Below are 17,582 nucleotides of genomic sequence, written 5' to 3'. Positions count from 1 at the left end.
TACTTTAGGTTTGCACTCTGTCCGTCTGTCTGTCCATCCGTCAGTCCGGCAAATCAATTTTCTACACTTTTTTTCTTCATGCTAGAAGATATTGATTTGATATTTGGTATATTGTTTATCATGACAAGTTACAGATCAAGTTCGAATTTTGTTGCGGTCTGATAATTTTGTGCAAAGTTATGGTCCTTGGACATTGAAAATTCACTTGAATATTCAGTTTTCCACACTTTTTTCGTCATGCTTGAAGATATTGATTTAATAATTGGTACATTGTTTTATCGTGACAAGTTACAGATCCAGTTCAAATTTTGTTGTGGTCTGATGATTTTGTGCAGAGTTATGGTCCTTGGACTTTGAAAATTCACTTAAATAATCAGTTTTCCACACTTTTTTCGTCATGCTTGAAGATATTGACTTGATATTTGTTAAATAGTTTACACCATGACAAGTTAAAGATCAAGTTAGCATTTTGTTCCAGTACAATTAATTTTTAACCGGTAGGGAACTATGTTTTGCCATGCAATACTCTCAGAATGATTGTTTAACTCAACTTCAAATCTCTTACATTTCATTTAGAAATGTTCATTATCCTAATCATAGTTCTCATCAAGGGTACTTGTTGATGAAATATGCTGTCTTTTGTCTTATTGTTATTTGTTTTTGTGCTAAGTACGGATCTTATTAGTCAAGTCCTATCCAATTATCCTATCCCCAGCCTATTGGGGTGCTTTGGACATAGAAATACTGTCTGTCTATCTGTCTGCCTTGTAAGCAATCTCACTTGTACAATTCTGACCAGATTTTGAAATTTATATCAAAGCTTTATATCAGCATTGTCTTGGAGATGTTCAAAAACCAAACAACTATTTTTATAAGCCCGTTTACGGGACGTATTGTGGTATACCGTTGTCTGTCCGTCCATCGTCAACATGTCGGACATTAACTCAAAAACGCTTCAACCAATTTGCATGAAACTTTTCTGACAATTACTCAAGAATACTTTCACCAACTTGCAAGAAATTGTGGTGAATTGTTTATATCTATTGACATGAGCTCCCTTTTCGATTTTTATAAATTTTAGATTTTATGTTTCCGAGTTACAGGGTTTTATTCATAAAAAAAAGGGGGATTTTCCAGTTTTTAGACAATCACTCAAAAATGCTGTCAGCAGTTCTTATTAAACTTTGGTGAATTGTTTTGCATCTATTGATGTAAGCTCCCTTTAGAATTTTATAAATTTTAGATTTTACATTTCTGAGTTATTGGGTTTTATTCATTAAAAAAGGGGGGATTTTCCATTTTTCGGACAATAACTCAAAAATGCTGTCAGCAATTCTCATGAAACTTCAGTGAATTGTTTATATCTATTGATGTAAGCTCCCTTTTGATTTTCATAAATTTCTAATATGACATTGAGAATTTATTGAACTTTATTTGTTTATAGTCTGACAACAGATTTACTGAGTATTGCACAACAGCACAGAGTATTGCACAACAGCAAATCTTTAATAAATTCAATTCATATAACCAATTTCAAGTTCTTTGACTACATTTATTCAGAAACCTATAATATGTCAAATATTTAATTACAATCCAAATTCAGACCTGTATCAAGCTTGAATATTGTGTCCATTTTTGCCCCAACTGTTCAGGGTTGGACCTCTGCGGGTGTATCCAGCTGCGCTCAGCGAAGCAGTTTATTGGACAATGACTCAAAAATGCTTTGAGCCGTTTTCCTGAAATTTCGGTGAATTGTTTATATGTATTGATGTGAGCTCCCTTTTGAATCTTATGAATTTCAGATTATAATGTTTACTAGTTATGGGGTTTTATTCATTAAAAAAATGGGGGATTTTCCAGTTTTCGGACAATAACATAAAACGCTTTCAGCAGTTTTCATGAAACGTTGGTAAATTGTTTATATCTATTGTTGTAAGCTGCCATTCGATTTTTATAAATTTTATATTTTATGTTTCCGGCTTGTGGGATTTTATTCATAAAAAAGGGGTGATTTTCAAGTTTTCGGACAATATCCCTAAAGTGCTTTGAGCAGTTTTCATTAAACTTTGGTGACTGATTTATACCTATTAAGATAACCTCCCTTTAGTTTTTTATAAATTTCTGATATGACATTGAGAAGTTATTGAACTCTATTCGTTGAAAACGTGACAGGCATATCATGCGCTCATGGCGCAGCTGTTAATTAAAGGAGTTATGCTCCTTGGAAATATAAATGTTCTGGAAAATTGCATTTTCAGGGCTCTCAAACGTACATTTCTTGTAGGAATGTTATGAAATAAATGTCAAGGTTAATATCAGCAATGTATGAAACAAATCATCACTGGTTAATTATTTTTACAGGCGTTATGTCCCTTTGAAATGTAAGTTCTATAGGTAATTGCATTTTAAGTACTCTCATTAGTGTACAATTCTTGCCAGATTTAAAAAAAATATTGCATCAAATTTTTACTGTATATAAATATTTATTACCTTTATTTATCAGGTTTATATCAGCAATTAATGTCTTGGATAAGTTCTATATTCAGTGCAGATCAACTATTTTAATAATAATAATAATAATAATAATTCTTTATTTGAAGAGGTTACACAGTTAGCTATAACACTAATCTTCCCTTAGGCCCTCATGAAATGCAATTACATATAACAAACAAACAAATTACAAAATAATCAAACAAACACACACATATAAGAAAAATCAAATAAGAAATTGTTATGAAATATACAATATTCAAAACGGGTAAAAATTATGAATTCATATAGTATTGGCATCATTCAAATTATCTCAACAATATTCAAAGTTTAAGTAAGTGTGTGAAAATTATTATGCATATAAAATTACACAGCTTCTTAACATGCTTAATGTTCCATGCCCTTGGAAATATAAATTATAGGGAAAATTGCATTATAGGCAGTATGATATATTATATTCTTTATAGAATCATTACTATAAATACATGTTTGTCAAACATAGTTCACCTGAACTTGCCTGCATTTTCATGGTACAGTGGTCAACCTCAAGTTTTCCTTAGTATGGCTATATTTGGTTTATATAATGATTACATGTATGTGTATATCTGAAAGGATTCATATGACCTTGACCTGATTTTCATGGTTCATTGGTCAATGTTAAATTTTTGTTATTAGGTCAATTTTTCAGATACAATAAAGAAAAAATTAACTGTATTTTGTGTATAGAATGATAGCAGTGTTCCATTTCTATCTTGACAGTGTCTATCTTACTATGACCTTATTTTCAACTTTAATGTGCATGAAATCTATATTAACCTTTACAGCAGGCAAAACATTTCAGCATGTGCACTTTTTTTAAAGTGATGAGAAATTTGTATATACCTATTGTTGCTGAATTATACCTTATAAACCCTGATAAGAAGCTGTCATTATTCATAGGGTTACTAACCACCTCAATGGTCGAATGGTATCGTGTTTGCCTCAACCATGTCATACCAAAGACTTTAAAATTGGAATTTGCTGCTTCTCTGCTAAGCATAGAGCATTAAGGAGTTCGAGCAAAGACTGGTTGGCTTGGAGTTAGAGTAATGTGTCCAGGTAGGGTTACTTGTCTGTTACTTTGTGAACTAGCATGTTAAAAATCCAGCTCTGTGTGTCAATCTAGTTCATATTCATATTGCATTAACCTGTTCTCATCATGAATGTGCATTTAATTTGCCACTGGACATTTAACAGCCATCCATCTACAGAAGGACACTTGTCATCATGTTTTAATAGTTTACATTGAGATGCTTTGTTGAGTTCTTAGTGTTTGTTGGAGTTAGGTGACTGAATATATTTGGCATATTGTATCCTAATAACACCTTGTAACTGCTATTCCTCTAAGACTGTTTGCCTTAAAGCCTTCATACTTAGAAAAATTGTTTTTCATCATGTGTAGTTGACCACATTAAATGATTACTTTTTTTTATTGACAATTCTGCAGTCTTTAACTTTGACCATTTTGGCCTACTATAGCCTAATGACACCTTGTGAAGGTTACTCCTCTGAAACCATAGGACCAGAAGACCTATTTAGATTCTAGTCTTTATCACTTTGCATCCATGGTTTGTCTTTCAATTGGCCAATTGACATTTTCATCTAGTCCCAATAATTATGCATAACAGCAAAAAATTAAAATAGCCTTTCCAGATGTCAGAATTATTTGGACTTACATTCAGAACCTCTGAAACCACCAGTCCCATTTGGCAGGAATAACATATTGAAGCTCCTTTATAAATAACCTCTTTTGGTTCCATTTGGATGAAAAATATGAACACCTGAGGCAATCATTGATTATGATTGACCAATTTCTATACATTTTCCTCTGAGACTACATGGTAAAATGTTTTGAAAATTAAAGATGGATGATTTAATAAACCTCTAAAATATTCCTCAATAAATGTTGATCAAGGGGCATAGGTGGAACAAACTTCCAATTGAAATCTTCCGTTGACTGATTGATTGATTGTTGTTTGCTTTTTAAATTTTAACATCTAGTGGCAAATATTTCATGCATATTCAGGATGAGAACAATAATAAATCTGAAATGTAAGTTCTGCAAAGGGGAACATGTACAGATCTCTCAAATTGTTGTTGCAAGGGTTCTTTATTGTGCAGAGCATGGCACTTTTCCTACATACACATAAATGAATTTAATTGACTACTGGATATTCAGAAACTATTGTGTGCATTTATTATACCAGTTATAGAGGAATGGACAAAAATGGGAGATTATTTATTGCAATTTCAGGAAAAGCTGCGTACAGATATATGTATTGGATATCAGAATTCGATTTCTTATTATTACAATACTCACCCAGTCACATTGTTCGCATTAATAAAGTCATCACAATAATTTCTGAATTTACAAGCTTGGGAGGGAAGATCCTCTATAGAAATTTCTTATTTGGTTTCAATCAGAAGAAAAACATGACTGCCAGAGGCAATCTTTTCCATTCTCAATTTTATTCTGATTATTTTCAAAGATTTTGAAAATATCTTGCTTTTTTATTGACAACAATTGTTACGTTTGGATGTGTTTTTCAATAGTGCTTCTCGTCCAGACTTATTCTTATGAGGCAGAGCTTCTCCAGTAAAATTTGCAAAGGGTTCCGCAGCATGCGTTGCAGGGGACATAGAAATACATCTGTCCCTCTGGTCTTGTTAGCGCTCTTACATGTACAATTCTTGCCAGATTTTTATGAAACTTACATCATAAGTTTATATCAGCAATGTCTTAGACGAGTTTGAAAATTAGTACCGATCAATTATTTTTTAAAGAGTTATGCCCCTTTGAAACATTAATTATATGGAAAATTACATTGATAACGCTGTCATGTGTACAATTCTTGCCAGAATTTTCTGAAACTTAAATCATAGGTTCATATCAGCAATGTCTTTGACGAATTCGAAAATCAGTGCCAATCAAAATTTTTTTAAAGAGTTATGCCCCTTGGAAATATTAATTATATGGAAAATTCCCTTATGATTGCTCTAATATGTACAATTCTTGCCAGAGCTTGATGAAATTTATATTATAGGTTTATATCATCAATGTCTTTGACGAGTTAGAAAATCAGTGCTGATCAATTATTTTTTAAAAAATTTTGGAAAATTGCATTGTTAGCGCTCTCATACGTTCAATTCTTGCCAGAATTTTATGAAATTTATATCATAGGTTTATATCAGCAATGTCTTTGACACTTTCGAAAATAATTTCTGATCAAATATTTGTAACGAGTTATGCTCCTTGGAAATATTAATTATAATGGGAAATCACATTGCATTTGCTCTAAAGCCTTCATTTCTCTAAGATATTAATAAAAAGTCTTATAGAACGAAAAAAAAGTGTTTTTTTTTAGTTATTGCCCTTGTACCTTGGATAGATAAAATAGGTGCAATGTGGGGGACATTGGAACTCTTGTTCTTTTATTAGAGTTGTTGCTCACTTTTTGTTTTCTGTGTAGTGTTTCATTTTTCAGCTTATTGCTTTTGATTGCCCTCTGTACCCCCTCTTTTCATTTCAGTGAAACAGCACACATATTCAAAATGATGTCAATTTTAAAATATAAAAAAATATCATTACTTCAAGAAATAAAATTTATTTGGTTAAAATAATGCTGTAATGAAAATAAGAATGATGATGTCTGATGCACTATTCTTTCACAGTTCATTTCAGAGTAAGAGATAATCTTGATGGTTTTTCATTTCCTTTCTTCATTCAATATTGCAATCAATCCAAATGCCCTCCTAAAATTAAAATAAAAGTAAAAAATCAACTATAAATTGCATGTTATTGTAGTTGTGTGTTTATGATTCCATAAAATACAAAACAGTTATCTGAAGAACAAAATCAATAACCTTTTTTTCTTTGCTAAAGTCGGATCACAAAATAAGTCACAAGGTATATAGCCTACCAAATGAAGCTGGAATGAAATATCAAGAAATTCTGATTTGCAGTCCATAAACATATATATATATATGTATGTGTCAAACAAAAAGTAGATAAGTGACTGATCTGTAAATGTGTCGCACTGTAAAGCCTACCAATATGATTGATTGATTGATTGATGATTGCTTTACACCACAATATGAAGCCTTGTATCAAAAATCAAGAAGCTCTGTTAGTAGTTGCTGTTACTGAGAAAATTGTGACAGAAAAATGTAATGGATAAAGGACAGACAGAGGTAAACCAGAATACAACCTTTACCCCTATGATGTAGAATGGATATAAAAATACTAGAAATATATCATTGTGTCAAATACTTTGTCCACATTTGCGTTAAAATTACATTTCTTTAACTTCTCGTTTCAACAAACAGAGTTAGTACTTTATTACACCCAACATCACTCATAAATTCTATTGTATATCATAGAAAAGAAATTGACATTTGATTAATTGATAACATATCTTCCTTACATGTAACTTGTAAACTGATTAATGTTCATACCTATATATCACAGATAACTGAAATAACTAAAGTTTAGGTTAATGCTATCTTATCTCTGTAGCTTTAGCTATCACTCTTTGTAAGTCTACTTTATCTTGAACATTCTACAATGAAATAAGAAATAGGAAATATAATTATGCTTTCAACCTAAGAAATTTACATTGGAGCTATTTTAGATCATACTTTACAAACTATAGGATCCTTTGTTTTTTTTTTAGTCTGCGACATTTATGTCGTGAAAGCGAGACATAGCAGTCCTAGATTCCCTCAGCAGCACCAACATTTAGCAGTGTGTGGTTAAAGATTTATTAGGCATCAACAACTTATCAAACCTTCATTGAATTTTATGAAATTTGGACAGAAGCTTGTTTATGACCACAATACAATATCCAGATCAAAATTTTGAAAGTATTTATTTTCATTTATCTGTATTTTACTAATAAATAGACTTAGTATTTTTAACAGCTAACATTCAGATTCAGTCTGAGATTACAAGTTTTTCAGTCATCAATAACTTTGTCAAACCTTAATGGAATTTTATAAAATTTAGACAGGAGCTTGATTATGACCAAAAGACAGTATCCAGAGCAAAATGTCTGTATTTTACTGATAAATGGACTTAGTTTTTTTTTACAGTTAACAAGTACATAACAGTCTGGGGTTAAAGTAGAATTTTATGAAACTTTGGCAGAAGCTTTTATAAGATTAAGAGATAATGTCTGAAGCAAACTTTTGAAATATATTTTTTTCATTTTCAGTATTTTTCTGATGGATGGACTTAGATTTTTTCAGTTAACATTTGCAGAGAGTCTGGGATTAAATTTTTTTGACATGATAAATTTGTAAACCTTCATGGATTGTTATGAAACTTAGACAGAAGCTGATCTTTGAGACCAAGAAATAGCATCTAAAGAAAAAGTTTGATTTTTTTTTTAATTCTGTATATTACTGGTAAATGGACTCACTTTTTAAGTCAACGTTACCCTTTTACACTTTTACATCAGCAATCGCAAGCAAGATACAGGGTTCTGCTGAACCCCTTACAATTTTTATATGTCTAATCCAGTTTACATGATATTGTTTGTTTAAACCTCTCATGTTGTCAGCTATCATGAAATCACATACTTTTAGCACTCTTTTTTCAATGAAAATTGATAAGTTTCATATAGAAAAATTATTTAAGCTAAAAACAACACAGTAATTTTGAAAGCCCGAATTATGAAATAATAACTTTCTACCGGGTAAGTTCATTTATCGATAAAACTCAAAAAATTTCGAAAGGATTGCAGAATTTTATAATTTTCACAATTTAATGGACAGATAAAATTGACTCTTATAATAGCTTATTATAGGTTTAAACAAACAATATCATGTAAACTGGATTAGACATATAAAAATTGTAAGGGGTTCAGCAGAACCCTGTATCTTGCTTGCGATTGCTGATGTAAAAGTGTAAAAGGGTAACGTTGACTTAAAAAGTGAGTCCATTTACCAGTAATAACAATTCTAGTCATATTACTCTGTAACCAGAAATCAAATATTATCAAAATAAATATTGTGCAAAAATCCATCAAAAATATAAGAAGCAAACTTATAGTAAGACCAACAGATTGACAAGGGTAATAATGAATGATTTTTCTTGGGCATCTATTTACCTGTATCAATTTCATCACATGAGGAAAATCTCCTTGTATGATTTCATCCCGTACCTCTCTGAAATAAATAAAAACAACATAATACAAGGTTACTATACATACAAATAACATTACTTTAAAAACACAAAGACTGGATTTAGTCTTAAATACTTATCAATAAGACCTATTCTTTAAAACATTAAATAGTAAGGCCTATTTTTAAATACTTATCAATAAGACCTATTCTCTAGAACATTAAATAATAAGGCCTATTTTTAAAATACTTATCAATTAGATTCAACTTTAAATTCAACTCTAGCTTCAGCAGAAATCCAATGAATCACATTAACCTTACATTTATGGGCACAGGATATTTTAGTGAAAATTTCAAAACTTCCAGGGGACATTTTAGAGCAGACATAATAGCCCATTTTACAACAGATTAATCCGTTCACCTGTATTTTCGATAGCCCATTTTAGTGAAATCTTTTTTGAGAACAATGTTGCATAAGGAGTATATCAAGAGCCAGTTACCCATGTTCACTGGGACATAAGTTGACAAGTAAACATTTGATTTAACTTTCTTAACTTTTAGTGCTGTATTTTTATGGACATGTATTATTTTATATATTGTGCTGTCTTGATACAATTAAAATGTATTATTCTACTAAAATTTATTATTTGTTACTAAAATGGCCATTGATAACTTCACTTTTCCCTAAATTGGTTAAAAAAAACGGCGCTAAAATAGGCTATACTTTGGCACTAAATTATCGGATTTTTTTTTCTAAAATATCTTATAAATGTGCATAAACCATCTGCCAACATTAATGATGTTATCCATCAATATCTCCTTCGGTAAATGTATATATAAAATTGAGAATGGAAATGGGGAATGCGTTAAGGAGACAACAACCCTACCAAAGAGCAGAAAACAGCTCTAGGCCACCAATGGGTCTTCAACACAAGAAGAAAATTCCGCAACCAGAGGCGGGCTACAGCTGGCCCCTAAACAATAATGTATACTAGTTCAGTAAAAATGGACCATGTATCATTAGTATTTTACTTGTTATTTGATTAGACACTAATGACTAAAACAACATGCTTCTCAATAACATTATCTACATTTCTTTACATGTTGGAATAGACAGAAAAGAAAAATTCAAAATGTTGGAATAGCGAGAAGACAACCGTTAGCCTAAGTGACAGTACTAATGAGACTATTCTTTTACTTTAACATGTATTCATTGTTATTATATCATTCAGTCAGAAAATCATAAATGTATTGTGTCCATTCGACAGACTCCTGAACAATTAAGAGCTTAACATATTGTATGGACACCTGTCTATGATGTTTTTTTGTTATTTTTTGTTGTAAAAAAACTTACATTAGCATTGCACAACATATACATTTTAGAAAGTGAAACCTTCTGTCATCTGCAAACAGTGAATCCCATATTCTCATTACATCTGAAAAAAAGTATATATTGGATGAAAATAATTAGTTTACCCAAAATTTCTTTATTAAGACATACATCTCATTTGAACATTATTAAGGTCTTTCCACTCCGTTAGGAAAGACCTTATTGTTTTTCTAATGTTTTTTTTTTTTCTTTTTTTTTTTTTTTTTCTTTTTCTTTTTTTTTTTTTTTTTTTTTTTCTTTTTTTTCTTCCAACATTTTTTTGGGAATGCCCTCCCCCCGTTTCTGTTCAAGTTATCAAGACCAAATATGGACCATCGATAGACATCATCATGAAGTATTACCACATGACCCTGTTAAGGATTTCATCATCCCCTGTAGAAGTTATCCCCCTTTTATTGGATTTTTTCAACATGGCCCCCCTTCGTTGTTTTTGAAGATATCATGACCTTATTTTGACAATAGGTTGATCTCATCATGATGTACTACCATATGTGACTGCATAGGATTTCATCATCCCCTATGCGAGTTATATCCCCTTGAAGCGATTTCTTTCCTTTGCATTTTTCTCAAAAAGTATTAGAGATAGAATCGATTTGAAAACGGCAACATATACAGGACCTGATGGCAATGTTAATGAACATATAAAATAATTTTGTTATTGACCCTTATAAGGAGTTATTTCTCTTAAAAAAATATACACAATTTTTGAAAAATTGTATTTCGAGAACCCTAAGTCGTAGAGACTTGGGACCTACACCAATAATCTTAAGTTCATGTGACCTTCAATTTGCACCCAAGGTCAAAGGTCACAGAGTGCAAAAAAACTTTACGCTGCAATTTCAAGCTTGCATATTAAGAAAACCATAAGAGTTTGCTGCATACATACTGTGTATAAAATGTTCCTCTCGACGAGCTCTACATTTTATACATTAAGCTCAAAAATGTCCGACTGTCTGTTCAAAAGTTACATTAACATAATTCTTAAAACTATAGTAACATATGTATATCTTTTAAAAGGTAACAGATATCAACCTACTATAAACTGCAAAGATGATCAGTAATTCAAGGCCTTCAATTTGAGGTCAATGTCAGGTCATGATGAAATTTAACCTTGACCTTCAGAGTGTACTATGACCTTGACCGTGTGACATTTGAAAGGTCAAGTGGTCTTGAGTTGAATGGTGGTAATCCCATGTCTCTACGACTTACGGTTCTCAAGTTTGATATTGCATCATATATTTGATAATTCATTGTGACCTTGATGAACTTTGGAAATGTCCAATTTTTTTTCTAAAATGTTGTCCTTTTACTGTAGATCATTTTTCTTTTAACAAATTTGAGATACCTGTTGTCGTTTAAGAGATAATGCACTTTGAAATTTTGCGAGCGGAGGCATGTATTTCTGAATCAACAACAGGTAACCACCTGAAATTATAAGAAATTGAAGAGTTTAACATGGTTATATGTTTGACCAAATACCAAAAACATTCAATGAAAAAAAAAACCAAAAAATCAATTTGAAATTTTCATGTTTTGCATTGACTTTGTAAGTTTCATAAGTTCTATTTATATAATTGATATTGCATCATTTATGGCACTTTGCCAAATGGGGTCATTTGATATATCAAATTGAAGGTCTTAACGAGCTCTACTCAAAAATGAAAATGTAAAACCCCCTTTTCATCCCAGGGGGAAGGGTGGGGTCATTTAGTGCAAAAAATTAAAACTTCTCAGATGGTTAGGTTGTCGCATATCAAATGAAAGTCCATAAAGCGTACATTTCAAATATCAAATTGACGTCCCCAAAAAATGGGTTGGTTGGGGTCATTGAGTGCAAAAAAAATAAATTTTCTTTTAAGATAAGGTTGTTGTATATCAAATGAAAGGTCTTACCGTGTACATTTCAAATATCAGATTCCCGTCCTCAAAACATTAGTTGGATGGGGTTATTAAGTGCAAAAATCAAACTTTCTAGAACATGGCGTTGTCGCATATCAAATGAAAGATAATCAAGTCTAGATTACATATATCATACTTCCGATATCAAAAATGTAGGCGGATGGGGTCATTAAGTGTAAAAAGTGAAAATTTTCAGAAAGTATGCTTGTCGTATATCAAATGAAAGCTCTTAAAGAGTACATTACAAAAACATCACTTTTGCAGGAAAGACCTTTCAATTGTTTTACAAACAATTGAGATACTAGTTTAATATTAGATTTTTCTAACTAAAATTAAACAAAGGGGAGTATATTCAAAACAAAATTCTTGATAACTGTTGGAGAGGGATTCACAATAACTGGTAAAGAAGCTCTGTTCAAATGTGTAAAGTTTTTATTTATTTTTACTGTAGAAGCATAATTATTGCCAAAAGAAATACATACAATAATAGCAGTCAATTTGTGATATATTGTTTAATAATTATGGTGACTCACTATTACTTAAATGTTTAGAAAAGTTGTTTACACTGATTCTTGCAGAGTCTCTATGACAGTCATTGCTATTCCATTGTGAAGGCTTGTAATGATGTTGGGTGAAAATATGGTAAGTTTATATTATACAAGTTTTTGTTGAAAATTATTCAGGATTAAGGTCATAGTGCATATTTTTCCATTCCAATTTCTTTTGAGTCTAAATAACTAAAACTTTGTATGCCATAGGTATCTAAAAAACTTCTTGTGTTATTGCAAGGTAGTTTTTTTTTACAGAGAAAAGTGTCAGTGGGTAACAGGAAAATGTCTTTATGGAGTTACATTCCGCAAGAAACAGAAACAGAATTACAATGGTTATATTTGTCTACCTGGAAGAGGATACTCTTGCGACAGGAGTAAATGTTAACCATCTAAAGGCAAGGGTTATATTTGTCTACCTGGAAGAGGAAACTCTTGTGACAGGAGTACTGTTAACCATCTAAAGGCAAGGGTTATATTTGTCTACCTGGAAGAGGAAACTCTTGCGACAGGAGTAATGTTTACCATCTAAAGGCAACGGTTATATTTGTCTACCTGGAAGAGGAAACTCTTGTGACAGGAGTAATGTTAACCAACTAAAGGCAAGGGTTATATTTGTCTACCTGGAAGAGGAAACTCTTGCAACAGGAGTAATGTTTACCATCTAAAGGCAAGGGTTATATTTGTCTACCTGGAAGAGGAAACTCTTGTGACAGGAGTACTGTTAACCATCTAAAGGCAAGGGTTATATTTGTCTACCTGGAAGAGGAAACTCTTGTGACAGGAGTAATGTTAACCATCTAAAGGCAAGGGTTATATTTGTCTACCTGGAAGAGGAGACTCTTGCGACAGGAGTAATGTTTACCATCTAAAGGCAATGGTTATATTTGTCTACCTGGAAGAGGAAACTCTTGCGACAGGAGTAATGTTTACCATCTAAAGGCAAGGGTTATAAACCATCTAAAGGCAAGGGTTATATATTTGTCTACCTGGAAGAGGAAACTCTTGTGACAGGAGTAATGTTAACCATCTAAAGGCAAGGGTTATATTTGTCTACCTGGAAGAGGAAACTCTTGTGACAGGAGTAATGTTTACCATCTAAAGGCAAGGGTTATAAACCATCTAAAGGCAAGGGTTATATTTGTCTACCTGGAAGAGGAAACTCTTGTGACAGGAGTAATGTTAACCATCTAAAGGCAAGGGTTATATTTGTCTACCTGGAAGAGGAAACTCTTGTGACAGGAGTAATGTTAACCATCTAAAGGCAAGGGTTATATTTGTCTACCTGGAAGAGGAAACTCTTGCGACAGGAGTAATGTTTACCATCTAAAGGCAAGGGTTATATAATTGTCTACCTGGAAGAGGAAACTCTTGCGACAGGAGTAATGTTTACCATCTAAAGGCAAGGGTTATATTTGTCTACCTGGAAGAGGAGACTCTTGCGACAGGAGTAATGTTTACCATCTAAAGGCAAGGGTTATATTTGGTTTAAGGGTTATAAACCATCTAAAGGCAACGGTTATATTTGTCTACCTGGAAAAGGAAACTCTTGCGACAGGAGTAATGTTTACCATCTAAAGGCAAGGGTTATATTTGTCTACCTGGAAGAGGAAACTCTTATGACAGGAGTAATGTTAACCATCTAAAGGCAAGGGTTATATTTGTCTACCTGGAAGAGGAAACTCTTGTGACAGGAGTAAAGTTAACCATCTAAAGGCAAGGGTTATAAACCATCTAAAGGCAAGGGTTATATTTGTCTACCTGGAAAAGGAAACTCTTGTGACAGGAGTAATCTTTACCATCTAAAGGCAAGGGTTATATTTGTCTACCTGGAAGAGGAAACTCTTGCGACAGGAGTACTGTTAACCATCTAAAGGCAAGGGTTATATTTGTCTACCTGGAAGAGGAAACTCTTGTGACAGGAGTAATGTTAACCATCTTAAGGCAAGGGTTATATTTGTCTACCTGGAAGAGGAAACTCTTGTGACAGGAGTACTGTTAACCATCTAAAGGCAAGGGTTATATTTGTCTAACTGGAAGAGGAAACTCTTGCGACAGGAGTAATGTTTACCATCTAAAGGCAACGGTTATATTTGTCTACCTGGAAAAGGAAACTCTTGCGACAGGAGTAATGTTTACCATCTAAAGGCAAGGTTTATATTTGTCTACCTGGAAGAGGAAACTCTTGTGACAGGAGTAATGTTAACCATCTAAAGGCAAGGGTTATATTTGTCTACCTGGAAGAGGAAACTCTTGTGACAGGAGTAATGTTAACCATCTAAAGGCAAGGGTTATAAACCATCTAAAGGCAAGGGTTATATTTGTCTACCTGGAAGAGGAAACTCTTGTGACAGGAGTAATCTTTACCATCTAAAGGCAAGGGTTATATTTGTCTACCTGGAAGAGGAAACTCTTGCGACAGGAGTACTGTTAACCATCTAAAGGCAAGGGTTATATTTGTCTACCTGGAAGAGGAAACTCTTGTGACAGGAGTAATGTTAACCATCTTAAGGCAAGGGTTATATTTGTCTACCTGGAAGAGGAAACTCTTGTGACAGGAGTACTGTTAACCATCTAAAGGCAAGGGTTATATTTGTCTAACTGGAAGAGGAAACTCTTGCGACAGGAGTAATGTTTACCATCTAAAGGCAACGGTTATATTTGTCTACCTGGAAAAGGAAACTCTTGCGACAGGAGTAATGTTTACCATCTAAAGGCAAGGGTTATATTTGTCTACCTGGAAGAGGAAACTCTTGTGACAGGAGTAATGTTAACCATCTAAAGGCAAGGGTTATATTTGTCTACCTGGAAGAGGAAACTCTTGTGACAGGAGTAATGTTAACCATCTAAAGGCAAGGGTTATAAACCATCTAAAGGCAAGGGTTATATTTGTCTACCTGGAAGAGGAAACTCTTGTGACAGGAGTAATCTTTACCATCTAAAGGCAAGGGTTATATTTGTCTACCTGGAAGAGGAAACTCTTGCGACAGGAGTACTGTTAACCATCTAAAGGCAAGGGTTATATTTGTCTACCTGGAAGAGGAAACTCTTGTGACAGGAGTAATGTTAACCATCTTAAGGCAAGGGTTATATTTGTCTACCTGGAAGAGGAAACTCTTGTGATAGGAGTAATGTTAACCATCTAAAGGTAAGGGTTATATTTGTCTACCTGGAAGAGAAAACTCTTGTGACAGGAGTAATGTTTACCATCTAAAGGCAACAGTTATATTTGTCTACCTGGAAGAGGAAACTCTTGCGACAGGAGTAATGTTAACCATCTAAAGGCAAGGGTTATATTTGTCTACCTGGAAGAGGAAACTCTTGCGACAGGAGTAATGTTTACCATCTTAAGGCAAGGGTTATATTTGTCTACCTGGAAGAGGAAACTCTTGTGACAGGAGTAATGTTTACCATCTAAAGGCAACGGTTATATTTGTCTACCTGGAAGAGAAAACTCTTGCAACAGGAGTAATGTTTACCATCTAAAGGCAACGGTTATATTTGTCTACCTGGAAGAGGAAACTCTTGCGACAGGAGTAATGTTAACCATCTAAAGGCAAGGGTTATATTTGTCTACCTGGAAGAGGAAACTCTTGCGACAGGAGTAATGTTTACCATCTTAAGGCAAGGGTTATATTTGTCAACCTGGAAGAGGAAACTCTTGCGACAGGAGTAATGTTTACCATCTAAAGGCAAGGGTTATATAATTGTCTACCTGGAAGAGGAAACTCTTGTGACAGGAGTAATGTTTACCATCTAAAGGCAAGGGTTATATTTGTCTACCTGGAAGAGGAAACTCTTGTGACAGGAGTAATGTTAACCAACTAAAGGCAAGGGTTATATTTGTCTACCTGGAAGAGGAAACTCTTGCAACAGGAGTAATGTTTACCATCTAAAGGCAAGGGTTATATTTGTCTACCTGGAAGAGGAAACTCTTGTGACAGGAGTACTGTTAACCATCTAAAGGCAACGGTTATATTTGTCTACCTGGAAGAGGAAACTCTTGTGACAGGAGTAATGTTAACCATCTAAAGGCAAGGGTTATATTTGTCTACCTGGAAGAGGAGACTCTTGCGGCAGGAGTAATGTTTACCATCTAAAGGCAATGGTTATATTTGTCTACCTGGAAGAGGAAACTCTTGCGACAGGAGTAATGTTTACCATCTAAAGGCAAGGGTTATAAACCATCTAAAGGCAAGGGTTATATATTTGTCTACCTGGAAGAGGAAACTCTTGTGACAGGAGTACTGTTAACCATCTAAAGGCAAGGGTTATATTTGTCTACCTGGAAGAGGAAACTCTTGCGACAGGAGTAATGTTTACCATCTAAAGGCAACGGTTATATTTGTCTACCTGGAAAAGGAAACTCTTGCGACAGGAGTAATGTTTACCATCTAAAGGCAAGGGTTATATTTGTCTACCTGGAAGAGGAAACTCTTGTGACAGGAGTAATGTTAACCATCTAAAGGCAAGGGTTATAAACCATCTAAAGGCAAGGGTTATATTTGTCTACCTGGAAGAGGAAACTCTTGTGACAGGAGTAATCTTTACTATCTAAAGGCAAGGGTTATATTTGTCTACCTGGAAGAGGAAACTCTTGCGACAGGAGTACTGTTAACCATCTAAAGGCAAGGGTTATATTTGTCTACCTGGAAGAGGAAACTCTTGTGACAGGAGTAATGTTAACCATCTTAAGGCAAGGGTTATATTTGTCTACCTGGAAGAGGAAACTCTTGTGATAGGAGTAATGTTAACCATCTAAAGGTAAGGGTTATATTTGTCTACCTGGAAGAGAAAACTCTTGTGACAGGAGTAATGTTTACCATCTAAAGGCAACGGTTATATTTGTCTACCTGGAAGAGGAAACTCTTGCGACAGGAGTAATGTTAACCATCTAAAGGCAAGGGTTATATTTGTCTACCTGGAAGAGGAAACTCTTGCGACAGGAGTAATGTTTACCATCTTAAGGCAAGGGTTATATTTGTCTACCTGGAAGAGGAAACTCTTGTGACAGGAGTAATGTTTACCATCTAAAGGCAACGGTTATATTTGTCTACCTGGAAGAGAAAACTCTTGCAACAGGAGTTATGTTT

At 33.5% G+C, this 17,582-nt stretch overlaps 1 protein-coding gene across 1 annotated transcript in view; it reads right to left on the bottom strand.

Annotated features, from left to right (window-relative positions):
- Nucleotides 1-6,118: 6,118 nt before the first annotated feature.
- The window catches only part of LOC127728658 (TBC1 domain family member 13-like), a 34,155-nt gene continuing 22,691 nt past the window's right edge, over nt 6,119-17,582 (bottom strand). The window contains exons 12-15 of the mRNA XM_052236261.1: nt 10,007-10,088; nt 8,640-8,697; nt 6,985-7,088; nt 6,119-6,282 (exon numbers count right to left, since the gene is read on the bottom strand). Coding sequence (XP_052092221.1) covers nt 7,029-7,088; nt 8,640-8,697; nt 10,007-10,088 — 200 coding nt within the window. The 3' untranslated portion in view covers nt 6,119-6,282; nt 6,985-7,028. The remainder of the gene's footprint in view (nt 6,283-6,984; nt 7,089-8,639; nt 8,698-10,006; nt 10,089-17,582) is intronic.

The sequence above is a fragment of the Mytilus californianus genome, unplaced genomic scaffold (genome assembly GCF_021869535.1).
Source record: "Mytilus californianus isolate M0D057914Y unplaced genomic scaffold, xbMytCali1.0.p SCAF_2, whole genome shotgun sequence".
Taxonomy (NCBI): Eukaryota; Metazoa; Mollusca; class Bivalvia; order Mytilida; family Mytilidae; genus Mytilus; species Mytilus californianus.
Note: the sequence above shows the minus strand (reverse complement) of the source record. Positions and strands in the feature narration are given on the sequence as shown.